General features: G+C 33.2%; 1 protein-coding gene across 7 annotated transcripts in view; it reads left to right on the top strand.

The window, feature by feature from the left end:
- The window catches only part of LOC124354102, a 78,907-nt gene extending 67,128 nt beyond the window's left edge, over positions 1–11,779 (top strand). For 6 of the 7 annotated variants that reach the window (XM_046804314.1, XM_046804310.1, XM_046804312.1 and 3 more), the window contains one exon: positions 7,718–11,779. In XM_046804314.1, the coding sequence (XP_046660270.1) occupies positions 7,718–8,229 (512 nt within the window). In that variant the 3' untranslated portion in view covers positions 8,230–11,779. The remainder of the gene's footprint in view (positions 1–7,717) is intronic. The other variant, XM_046804315.1, reaches the window with a different exon arrangement.
- The last annotated feature ends 388 nt before the right edge of the window (positions 11,780–12,167 follow it).

The raw sequence follows: 12,167 nt of genomic DNA, 5'->3' as shown, positions 1-12,167 counted from the left end.
TACGCCTTTTGTGGGTAACCTTAACAAAACCCACTGTTATTGTTCAATTCTCCACTTCCTATATTATTCCCTTGTTCCAAGTCCAACGTTTCCGATGTCACGTCACCGCCGACAAAGTTACATACTGGAACTTGAACTTCAGAGTTGGTCGGTGACTCACAGTCCTCCGAATTAGTTGTAACTACTTTATTTTCAAAGCCGTTGCTGACCGCAGACTTTTTTTTCCCATTTTCAATCATGATGTTTTTTCGTGCTACAGAACTGATTGGCAGCACTGATGAAACGTTTCTGCCACTAAAAAAAAGATGTCCGACTGTCAGATTTATTAGCTACTGAAATCAAATCAAGACTATCTTTAATTTCTTGGTTAGAATTAGCATAAGAAACTATCATTGCCATTTAAAATCATAGGACACAAGTTAGTGTTCTTGTGTGTAGATTTCAAAACACTAGAATAAGAAATTGTATTATCATTGCCGATTAAAACATCGCCAATTGCCTCAGTGTGGTTACTCACGGATAGATGATAACCTGGCATTTTCTGCCTCCACAATGTCCAAAACGATTGCATAGATCACGTTGGTTTTGCGTTAAATCAAGAATTTGGTCGGTTAGAATTTTTATATGTGAGATACAATCACACGTGAGCACTATAGTCTTCTTTAATAAAAGGTTTGGCAGCGGTAAGACACTTTGCAACGGCACTGTTATCTTCAGGATCCACCCTACAAACTGTCACATAGAAAATTAGACTTTTCACCTTTAGAAAATGAAAAAATCTTTCTTCTCTTTCCCCGCACATGCAAAATGGAACCACTTAAGACACCTCCCCTCACACATAACTCCTCCAGAATGACTTGTAACATTTTTCGGACAAGCTCCACATAACGGATTCTTATTAGACGGCGCCATCTTAGAATCTTCTCCTGTCCAATGTATGCCCAATAAATTGCCAAAACTTTAACATTTTTATGTCGTAAATAATATTAATGTTGTTACTGTTGCATTGGCTTGAATCAGATGAAGGTTTCTTTTATATAGTCCCTGTAGATTTGCCTATGGAAGTTTGAGAAAAAAATGGAGGATCTGGTACTTACGTTAAAAAGGGAATTTATTTCACTGTCATAAATGTTGACCAGTTTAATAATAATAATATGGAATCGCAAAAAGTACATGTTCTTCTGCAAATTTAATATGTTAGTTTGTTTAATTTTAAACATATATATATATATATATATATATATATATATATATATATATATATATATATAAAATACAATAACTGAATCGTAAAAACTAAGGGCTTTTTATAGTAATTTATGAACGATTAAAATTAAATTAAATGTGTAATTAAGATTTTGCTTATTTGTTATGACAATATTAATCTAACCATTTGTCCATAACCACTATATACAACTTGAGTATTGAATGTTTACGATCAGCAAGGTATCGTGTTTGTTTACACACACAATACAGAAGACTTATCAGCTGTGCTAAGCAATATCAGATGATATACAGGGTGAGTCAGAAATATGGTAAAATATTTTAAGACGTGATAGTAGAGCTAAAAATAAGAAAAAAATGTAGGTCCGAAAACGCTCCATTAGTGAGTAATGGCTGGCGAAAGATTTCGCTTTGTTTTCAGTTCATCTTGTAAGATTAAGTGATTCTGAAATGTTTTGTTCTTATTTTTTAACTCAAATAAGGTGGATTTATAAGGAAAATCACATGAAAAATCAAATAAAACCACTCTAGAGGTTGTAGTGTCAACAGTTTTTGAGAAAAAGTATGAAATTTTACTAAAATCTAATAACAAAAATACCGTCTTAAATGTTTTATGTCCAATAACATTGTTAAATGACCAATAAACAAATTATTTTTCTTAATACAGATTGTAGAGAATTTAATTCTGAAAACAACCATAGTAAGCAAAGGTAACTAAATGTGTAAAAAATTTATGAAATTGACTCCTCACGTATTACACTACACAGCAAACTTTTGCTGTTTTATATGGAATGAGTATCTGATTGGTAACAGCTGGTAATAATTAATCATTTAAACAACAGCTGTTTAAACATTTTTAAATAATAAATAATCAGCTGGGCATTTATTATTAGATGACATATGTCACCTCTTTGTTGAACAAAACAACAAACTGTAAAGATACTGAGTGTTTTTTAAGTATTTTAAGCAGTTATTTTCATCCATTATTAGTAATTTTGTGTTGTGTGTTTCATTTATTAAAAATGGAAGGTATTATTCATGCGTATTCAAACTCTGAATTAGCAGGCATGCATTTAATGTATGGTTTGGAACGCTGCAATAGTACTGCAGCAAGACGTCTGTATCAAGAGAACTTTCCCAACCGCAGGTGTCCAAGCGCAAGATTTTTTGCCACTATTCATCAACACCTATCTGAAACAGGTTCTTTGAAGTCTTCGGAGCATAGTAATGCAGGCATCACCCGATCATGTAAGACTGTTGAGTTAGAAGAGTTTGTTCTCTTAATTAAATTTCTGATTATCCTGAAAAGAGCACTATAGAATTGTTACTACAGTTCAATGTCAGCCATCTAGTATTCAGAGAATACTACACGAGTACCAGTTACACCCATACCACTTCCAGCATGTCCAAACTCTTTTGCCACAAGACTACGCTCCCCGTTTTGGTTTTTGTCGATGGCTTTTGGGAAAATGTTCTGATCAAAACTTATTAAATACAATTTTGTTTACCGATGGGGCTCACTTTACAAGAACAGCTATTATTAACTTCCATAACAACTACACTTGGGCAGACAGAAATCCTCATGCTATTAAATCGCCCACAACATCAGTTTTCAGTAAATGTTTGGGCTGGAATCTTAGCAGATCATTTAGTCGTATTCGTTCTTCCTCCCAGGCTTAATGGCGTGGTGTACTTGAACATTTTAAGAGACGAGCTACCTTACCTGCTTGATGATGTACCTCTGCATTTGCGCCAAAACATGTGGTTTATGCACGGGGCACCTGTGAACTACTCTCTGGCTGTTCGTGGACACCTAAATGAGAGTTTCACAAATCAATGGATAGGCCGAAGTGGACCAGTTTCATGGCCAGCAAGATCACCGGACTTAAATTTTTGGACTTTTACCTTTGGGGACATTTAAAAACATTAGCTTACCAATAGATACCATTGAAGAACTCCGATTAAACATTTCTAATGAAATAGAAACCATTAAGCAGACACCTGGAGTTTTTGAACGGGTCCGAAACTCGATGAGAAGACGCCTGAAATGCATTTTGAACAACGGAGGTCATTTTGAGCATCACCTTTAATCTTTCGGTGAGACTTAAAGCGATTGTAGATATGTATATTGTATTTAAAAATAAAATTTAGAACTAAAAATATGTTTGTTTTTCACCAGCTGTTACCAATCAGATACTCATTCCTTATAAAACAGCAAAAGTTTGCTGTGTAGTGTAATACGTGAGGAGTCAATTTCATAACTTTTTTACACATTTAGTTAACTTTGCTTATTATGGTTGTTTTCAGAATTAAATTCTCTACAATCTGTATCAAGAAAAACAATTTGTTTATTGGTCATTTAACAATGTTATTGGACATCAAACATTTAAGACGGGAATTTTGTTATTAGATTTTTTTCAAATTTCATACTTTTTCTCAAAAACTGTTAACACTACAACCTCTAGAGTGGTTTTATTTGATTTTTCATGTGATTTTCCTTATAAATCCACCTTATTTTAATTAAAAAGTAAGAACAAAACATTTCAGAATCACTTAATTTCACCAGGTGAACTGAAAAAAAGTGAAATCTTTCGCCAGCCATTACTCACTAATGGAGCGTTTTCGGACCTACCTTTATATAACATTTTTTTCTTATTTTTAGCTCTACTATCACGTCTTAAAATATTTTACCATATTTCTGACTCACCCTGTATATTATCTGGTTGGCCAGACATTGCAATATAAAGCAAGGATGTTAAAGCAATAATATTACACATCACAAGTTACAAAATTCAACCTAGTAACAATGAAAAATATGCCAAAATTAACATATCAGTATAATATGTTTTCTTTAACAGCTTAAAATATATGTCAACATCTATTTCAGAGTTTTCTCATTGATTTCATCAATATTCAAAACATTTTGATATTGGATCCAGTTAGTAGTGCAATCTTGTGGACATAACTCAAACTTCAGTATCCAAAAAAAAAAAACTCTTCAATATCTTGGTTGAGGCCAGCTTTATATGAATATCGGCAGGAGATTTGAATATCGATCTGTTAGCCGATAATAATGATACCTTAGAGCTGTATAACTTAACTAAAACTTTTGGTTTACACATAACGATTAAGGATGTTACCCAGGCCAAATCTATCTTCAAATGCGACAAGTAGGGGCTCCTGTTTGGACAATATTGTTACATCCTTACATCCTGATAGATGGAATGCTTCCGTTTTGCACACAGGTGTGTCTGATCACAACGCCATCATTTTCAGTACACCAATGAACGTGACTTCAGACAATCTTAAGTTAAAGAAACTTGTTAGGCCTATCAATCCTCAGAACTCTAAGCTATTTCTAACTTACCTTAATAGTATAAATTGGTTTAGCTATATATAATAGTAAGGATGACTTAAACAATAAGTTCAATAAGTTCTTTGATTTGTTGTTATGGGCGGTAAACAGCGCAATGCCTATGAAAACTGTTGGGATAACCAACAGAAATAGTAAATCTAACAACAAATGGTACAATGAGGACTTAAGAATATTAAAGGTCCAACTTGACAATGCTTACTATTTATTCTGCAACACTAACTGTAACAGTCTAAAGAAAATTATATTTGCTCTTAAGAGAACGTACAAGGCAGAAATTAAAAAAAGCCAAACTTAATCATAATTAACAACATAATTGACAGTTCAAACAATAAATCAAAAGCTGCATGGTCTGTCATAAATCAGCTTAGAAATGTTAACAGTAAGCCTCCCAATATTAACGCTAATTTAACGCCTGAGATGCTTTTTAACAGTTTTTTTCTTACCAGTGTAGAACAAAATTTGTAATAGCATACCAACTGATGTAAATAAGCCTAATCATAGTGTTTTTCTTGACAATAGTGAGAACTGTGCAACAGGAAACAATTCAGTAGGGTTATTCACTCTTAGAAGTTTTACAGTAGAAGAAGTCTACCTAGCCATAAACCAACTGAATAATAGCACTTGTCTTGATATATATGGCACCAATGCAGCAATACTGATGTTATCAGCTAGGTCTATTTGTGAAGTACTAACATATCTTTTCAACTTGTGTATTAAGCAGCGGTATTTTATCCTGACAAACTAAAAAGTAAGTAAGGTCATTCCAATACACAAAAGAGGGCCTAGGGATGATTGTGCCAACTATAGGCCAATATCCATTGTTCCGACGCTGTCAAAGGTCTTGGAACGTCTCATTCATGAACAACTTTCCTCCTTCTTGGAATCAAATAAGTTATTGTCCAAGAATCAGTACGGCTTTAGACCTAACCATAGCACTGTTTGAAGCTACTCAGGATTTGATCTTGAATTGTTTTGAAGGACTGGAGAACAACCTGAACGTTCTTTTCAGATCATTTGATATGTCCAAGGCCTTTGACACAGTGTCGCATCATATTTTACTGGATAAGATGTATTTTTATTCTATTGACAACAGTGTAGTGCAGTTCTTAAGATCTTATTTGAACAATCGATGGCAATCCGTATTCCTAAATGGCTCTTACTCAAAACAGTTAAGTGTAAAACAAGGTGTCCCACAAGGGTCCATTTTGGGACCCTTGCTTTTCATACTCTATGTTAATGACCTGCCGTACAACCTAAATGCTCATTCAGTAAAATCATTTCTATTTGCTGACGATTTGGCAGTGTGTGTCCCAGGGTAACAGTGCAGAAAATGTGGGTTACATAATCGACAAACCAAAATTAAAAACCATTCATGACTGGTGTAATGCAAATAAGTTAAGCCTTAATGACGGGAAAACTCAGGACCTTGCTTTCAGCCTTAGCAATCGGGGGGAAGTAACCCACTCAAAATTCTTGGGGTTCACAGTCCAGAGCAATCTTAAATGGCATCAGCAAATTGACAGTCTTGCGAACAAATTTCAAAAGGCATTTTCATGATCAGAGCACTTAAAGGCAGTGTCTCTGTTGGTGTTCTGCTCTGTGTTTACTATGGCCACATACATAGCTACCTCTCTTATGGAACTTCAATCTGGGCAAACCATGGATATGTACAGAAGCTTTTTGTGCTGCAAAAAAAAGCAATCCGTCTGATTTGTGATGCACACTGGCAGGCCCACTGTAAAGAGCTCTTCATTAGGTTAGGTGTCCTTTCATTGCCTTCTATGTATATATTTAGCACACTCTTGTTTGTTAAGAGGAACTTGGCACTTTTGCCTGCAATGTCTGAGGTCCATAACTATGCAACTAGAAACAAAAATAAACTTATAAGTGAACGATGCAGATACTCTGGCAACTCAGAAGAGTTTTCTATACCAAGGCATAAAAATGTTTAATGTTTTGCCGGAAGGTATTAAAGAGCTGCCACTCACTAGATTTAGACAAAAACTAAAGAACTTTCTAGTTGCAAACCTGCTTATACGATGTAACAGAATTTTTACGAAGTTGTTAACTCTTTAAGTTAGGTTAAGTAAACCTTTTAAGTTGACTTTGTTATACATGTGAACATGTTTACAACAAATAAATATTTGATTTGATTTGATTTATATCGTACATGAGTTTGGGAATATTTTACGAGGTGTTTTGAGTTATACTTAGTAACTGGTAAAGGTATTTTACTAGTTACACTTGTGTAACTAGTTTTAAAAAAACGTTTAGATAACACTGTACTACTCACAGAACGGTTCCATCATAAAACTTGAGCTCAGACGAGCTGCCACGGAACCGTCATGTGATGTAAGACCAATTGGTCAAATTTATATGGATATGACTAGGCGTGGGCATGAGCAGTACCGGTTTGCGTGCAATGCATATCTGGACTGTTAAAAAGTTATTGTAAAAATCTGGTACAGTCAAAAAAAGTAGCTTGTGAAAAGTTTATTAATGGGGCTCTTAACAAATGTAAGGCTGCTTGGAATATTATCTCTCAAGAACAACAATAAGTCCATGCACAAGGTACTTTACTTGACCCTGATCTAATAAACGATTATTTTGTTCACTGTATAAATGAGTTGAGTGACAATATTCCAACCTTTTAGTTTGAAAAAGTTAAAAACAAGAACCATAAACAATATTTTATTGTTCTGGCACTAAACCAATTAAGTTAATCAAAATTGTGTTTCCAAATTTAATAATTACTGATTATTACTAGCTTTCGAATTAGGTTTTGAAACGCATAATAGATTATATTAAAGAGCCATTAGCGTATATTATTAACAAATGTCTAGTGCATTGATACTTCTCTGATTTATTAAAAATTTCAAAAATTACTCCAGTTCTTAAGAAACTAGACACAAAATTACTATTTTAAAACCCATAACTTCCTATCTGATTCACAATTTGGCTTTAGAACTGGTCGGTCACTCTACAACTAATGGAGTGATAGATATAGTGGGTAATTAATTGATTGACAATGTCTATTTCTTAGAGATCAATGGCAGTAAAATTATTCATTCTTGATTCTTGAGTAAAAAGGCATGAGTTGATTGTTTACTTTTTCAGCAACAGATTCTTCTGAGCAGTTTGAAGTTGCACAGAAAAGCTCAAGTTCTCCACAACCCCTTAAGGACCCACAAAGTGCAAGTAGTAGTGTGGAAAGCTTCAAATCTGCCAACCCTCTGAAGTCTTCAACTACTCCACCACTTTACACATTCAAGGAGATATGTCCCCCCTTGGAAAAAACATTCCCAGACCTACTGTGCAAAGATGACTTCCCACCACTGCCTGTATCCAGCAATCAAAGGAAGCCTAGAAAAACACGCATTGCTGCGAAATTTTCTAATATGTATTTAAATGAGGAGGTTCAAAGTCCAACTGAGGACAGATTGTCAATATTGACCTCCTCTGCTCCCCGACTGATTCCCACCGTGCTTCCCGAGTCCAAATTTGTCTCCATCAATGATCTCCGCCCTTCTCAGCGCATTATCAGTTCCAACCTCCTCAAACCCAGTGACATTCAGAAAAGTTCCCAATTTGGTACCAACTTGAATGAAAATAATCTTCCTGTCTTATAACATAATTTTATACTTCACTGGTCTTTTCAGCTATATGACATATACTGCGTTATGAAATACTGTATGATTCATCACTTCAGTATTGATACGTTTTAGGTATATGTAAAATTATTTTATTCAGTTAATGTTATATTTTTTTTATATAAAATGACAACTGCAGCCTGATTTGTAGATGGATAAAAATTATACCCTAAAATGACTGTTTTTTCTCAAGAATTAAAGAAACTACATTTACCATCTATGTAATTTTAAAAAGTAATGAATTTTAAAAGTGTGTTTTTAATGTTCTTTTTAGATTACATTGTTTAGGTACAAATTTACTTCTGGGTTTCATTTTGGCTTTTGAGTTTTGGTCAACTGAGTGTATTTCTATATTCATTCACGTGATCAGAATATGTTTTCTCTTGACTTATGCTTTCTTTATAATTTACATTAGTGTTTCAGTTACTCTTACACATTATTAAACTTAATAAGTGCTAAACTTTTGACTTTTTACAAAAATGTAAATAAGCTTTGTATTTTATTGTGATATTACAGAATTGTATTATTTATCTACTTAAAATGTAATAGATATATCTGAAAATGTGAAACATGTCAAAGATGTATTTTTGTATAATGTGTATACTTAACCAATATTCTGTTTTTATAAAATATTTCAATATGAAAACATAGCACTAACATATCTTGAAAAGTTTCCAAACGTAAGAATAAACCGCTCACTTAACATTAGCGAGTAATGACAAATATTTACTTTATAACCTTGTAATCAAACTGTGATTTTACAAGGTCTGATTTATATGGAAGTAATTTAATAATGATACTGGTCATTTATTGTGATTTAGTAATTGTATGATATTTTAGATTAATATTGCAATGAAATTATTATAATATTTCAGAGTTTTAAGTTAAGAGTATTTGATTTAAGGCTTAATAAAATATCTATGCTTATTATCGAAACATGTCTTTGTAGAGGTTAGTAACAGTGAGAGTTGAGATTACGCACAATAGTTATGGTTACCATATAAATCATAATATTAAAACAGTCTTATAAATCCAATTTTAAGATGTGTCGAATACCATTCAAATTTTATAGAATTTGTTGTTTCTTTCCATTTTAGACCACTCTAAAATTGAATTAGTATGAAACCCAATTACTGTTCATTATGTATATGGAACCTTTTGTTCAAACTACAGTTAAAATTGGTTAATTGAATTGAATCCTGTTTTCTATATTTTTATCACACAGCACATGGATAATGAAAGAAAACCAAATATGTGGGATTATGTTCTTTCTTTGGCTCGTAGGCAATTTTAAAATTTTATGTGACTTTAATATGGTGGTGGCTGATCAGTAATGCTTTCAAAGTTATCTCTCTAGTAAATATTAGGTTAACTTATAAGACAGACTTGTGTTAAAGATACAAAGATCAATTAAAAGTGTGTTATATATCAATATGATCTGTTATTTTGGTCTGGTGTTCACGTACAAGATGACTGAGACTAGTTTTCCATCGCAGTTGAAACAAAGAGGTAATTGTGTTTCTTGTCACAGATTGATCCCAAGATTGTTTCCCGATTGAAATTCATCAGTGATTGATACATTTTTTTAGGAAAAAATCATGAAACACAAACATGCAGGGTCACCACTTCCATGAAAGTTTAAAAATTGGGCGAAGACCAGAAAGCTTAAACTGACTTTTTTTGAATTCACAAGGTGTGATTATGGCTGAATACTTACCATGTGGTTAAACCGTCAATCCTAATGCTTACTGTGAGACACTGGGGAAGCTAAAATCTAGGATTACACGAATTTGAACCAGAGTGCTCAAAATTCTTATTGCATCACAATAATCCACAACACCATTGCGCCTTCAAACATGTGGAAAGATTGAGCGCTTGGCAACGAACCCCTCTCACTCACCGTATCCAGATTTAGAATCCATGTGACTTCTGGTTCATCCTACAATTAAAAAGAAACATAAAGTGAATTTGATATTATTCTGATGATGATGAAATTATTAAAATCACGAGTAAAAAACTGGCTCAAAGGTAAAAATGTAGAATTTTTCTCAATGGAATGCCAAAAATGATTCATTGCTGGTGTAAATAGAACTGAATGGTGATTATATAGAAAAATAAGTGTAGATCTTTGATATGCTGTCAAGCTTAATTTTGCAGATTAGTTTTTTTTATTGTGTCCATCCTAACCGACTTTAGGACTTTGAAAGCATAACTTATCAGCCGCCTCTTGTATTATTTATTACATATGTTAGCTAAATGATACTCAAATTTGTGACAATGTGTATTTTATTCTTTAAATTTTAAATTCCATATGGTGGTACAATTTGGAAATTTTCTTCTTAAATCAGTCTGAATGCCTAAGCATATATTTTGGAATACTTAATAAAGAGTTTAAAAAAATTCCTATGTGCAATAAAAATTCAAGTAATGAAACTGTTTAATTTTTTATAGTTAGCTACTTGAAATCTTATCAGTATATTTTACTACTACATGGATCAAATAGCACTAGTTGCCTAATTATTAGATTATATTTACATTTTATACACAGGGATAACAAACAAGAGAGATGGTATTTTATAAATATTCTGCTTTTGGAAGGAAGAGTGGTGAATCTTGGAATAGAAGTTAGCTGTGCACTTCAGGCCCCAGATTTTTATTTCCATATTATTATTTTTCTCTGTGATTGCACAGATTATAATGTTGCAAAAAGAGTAGAATCATTGCAATAAATACATAAACAACACATGTCATGCAGGCTAGGACTCGTTACAGATATAGTGCATGTATATTCTGAAAATCGCAGCAAGAATTACTGATTTTCTGTATCTATGGGTAATGCTAATTGCTGGTTTTACGGCTTGCTTATTTTGTTGAATTGATAGTTTTTAGGTTTTCTATGGTATTTTGTATACATTGGGTTGTTATGAAAGGAAAGGGAATTATTAGTTTTGTAGTGAAGGCCTTGCTAAGTTCTTGCATCTCATCTTAAGAAAGCTGCTGGTCATCACTAAATGCACTTGTTTTTGCTGCATGATAATAGAGTTACGGCTTACAAAATTATATTGGAGAAGTTATCCATGACATTATTACTTTTTGGTATGTAATCTAACATTTTCATAAAAAATAACTGCCTTCTTGGTGACTGTGAAATATTTCCGACGCGTATAAATATATAATATGTTGAAAGTAAATGTGTGATTGGACTTTTCATTACACATTCAACTTGTAATCAAAATTATTTAGTGTAGAGTATACGTCAGGACTATACTTTACACATTTATGTGAGTGCCACTAGGTAGCCACCATTATTTATGACAAGTGGAAACCATACAATTGCAAAAACTTCAATTTAATGTGGTCAGAATATCGTTCTTTATTTTTTTTTCTGTCCTTTTTAAAAGTTTAATTTGTATCTTTTTGTCTGAATATTCAATATATTTTGTTGGTTGTAGACATAAATGTACAAGGGTCATCAGGAAAGTAAAGTCCGATTTCTTATAAAAAATAAATATCAACAAATTTTTTTAAATCTTGCTTTATTGGATTCCTGACATCTTTCTTTATTTTTCAACATAGTTTTCTATATTTTTTATAAATTTCTATAAGTGTCTGAATTTCGATTTAATAGAAGTCTGCCACCTATGGATAACCAATACACCAGACAGCAGTGGGTAACTGATTCTTTCACCTTTTCATCACTATTGAAGTGCCTATCTCAGATTGCACTTCTTTAGTGTTTCCCCAAACTCCTTTGGGGAACAAAACAAGGAACGTCACTCTGCGCCAAGTTTGGACTGTAAGGCAGTTGGTGGGGTGCACAAAAGGCCCTTGAGGCTTAAGTGCATGGCAGTAGGCCGCCCTATAGAAGAAGAAGAATGCGGTTGGTCAATCTGTTCCCAACCAAATGATCTGTTGAG

The sequence above is a fragment of the Homalodisca vitripennis genome, chromosome 2 (genome assembly GCF_021130785.1).
Source record: "Homalodisca vitripennis isolate AUS2020 chromosome 2, UT_GWSS_2.1, whole genome shotgun sequence".
NCBI lineage: Eukaryota > Metazoa > Arthropoda > Insecta > Hemiptera > Cicadellidae > Homalodisca > Homalodisca vitripennis.
This window is presented reverse-complemented; position numbering and strand designations above follow the sequence as displayed.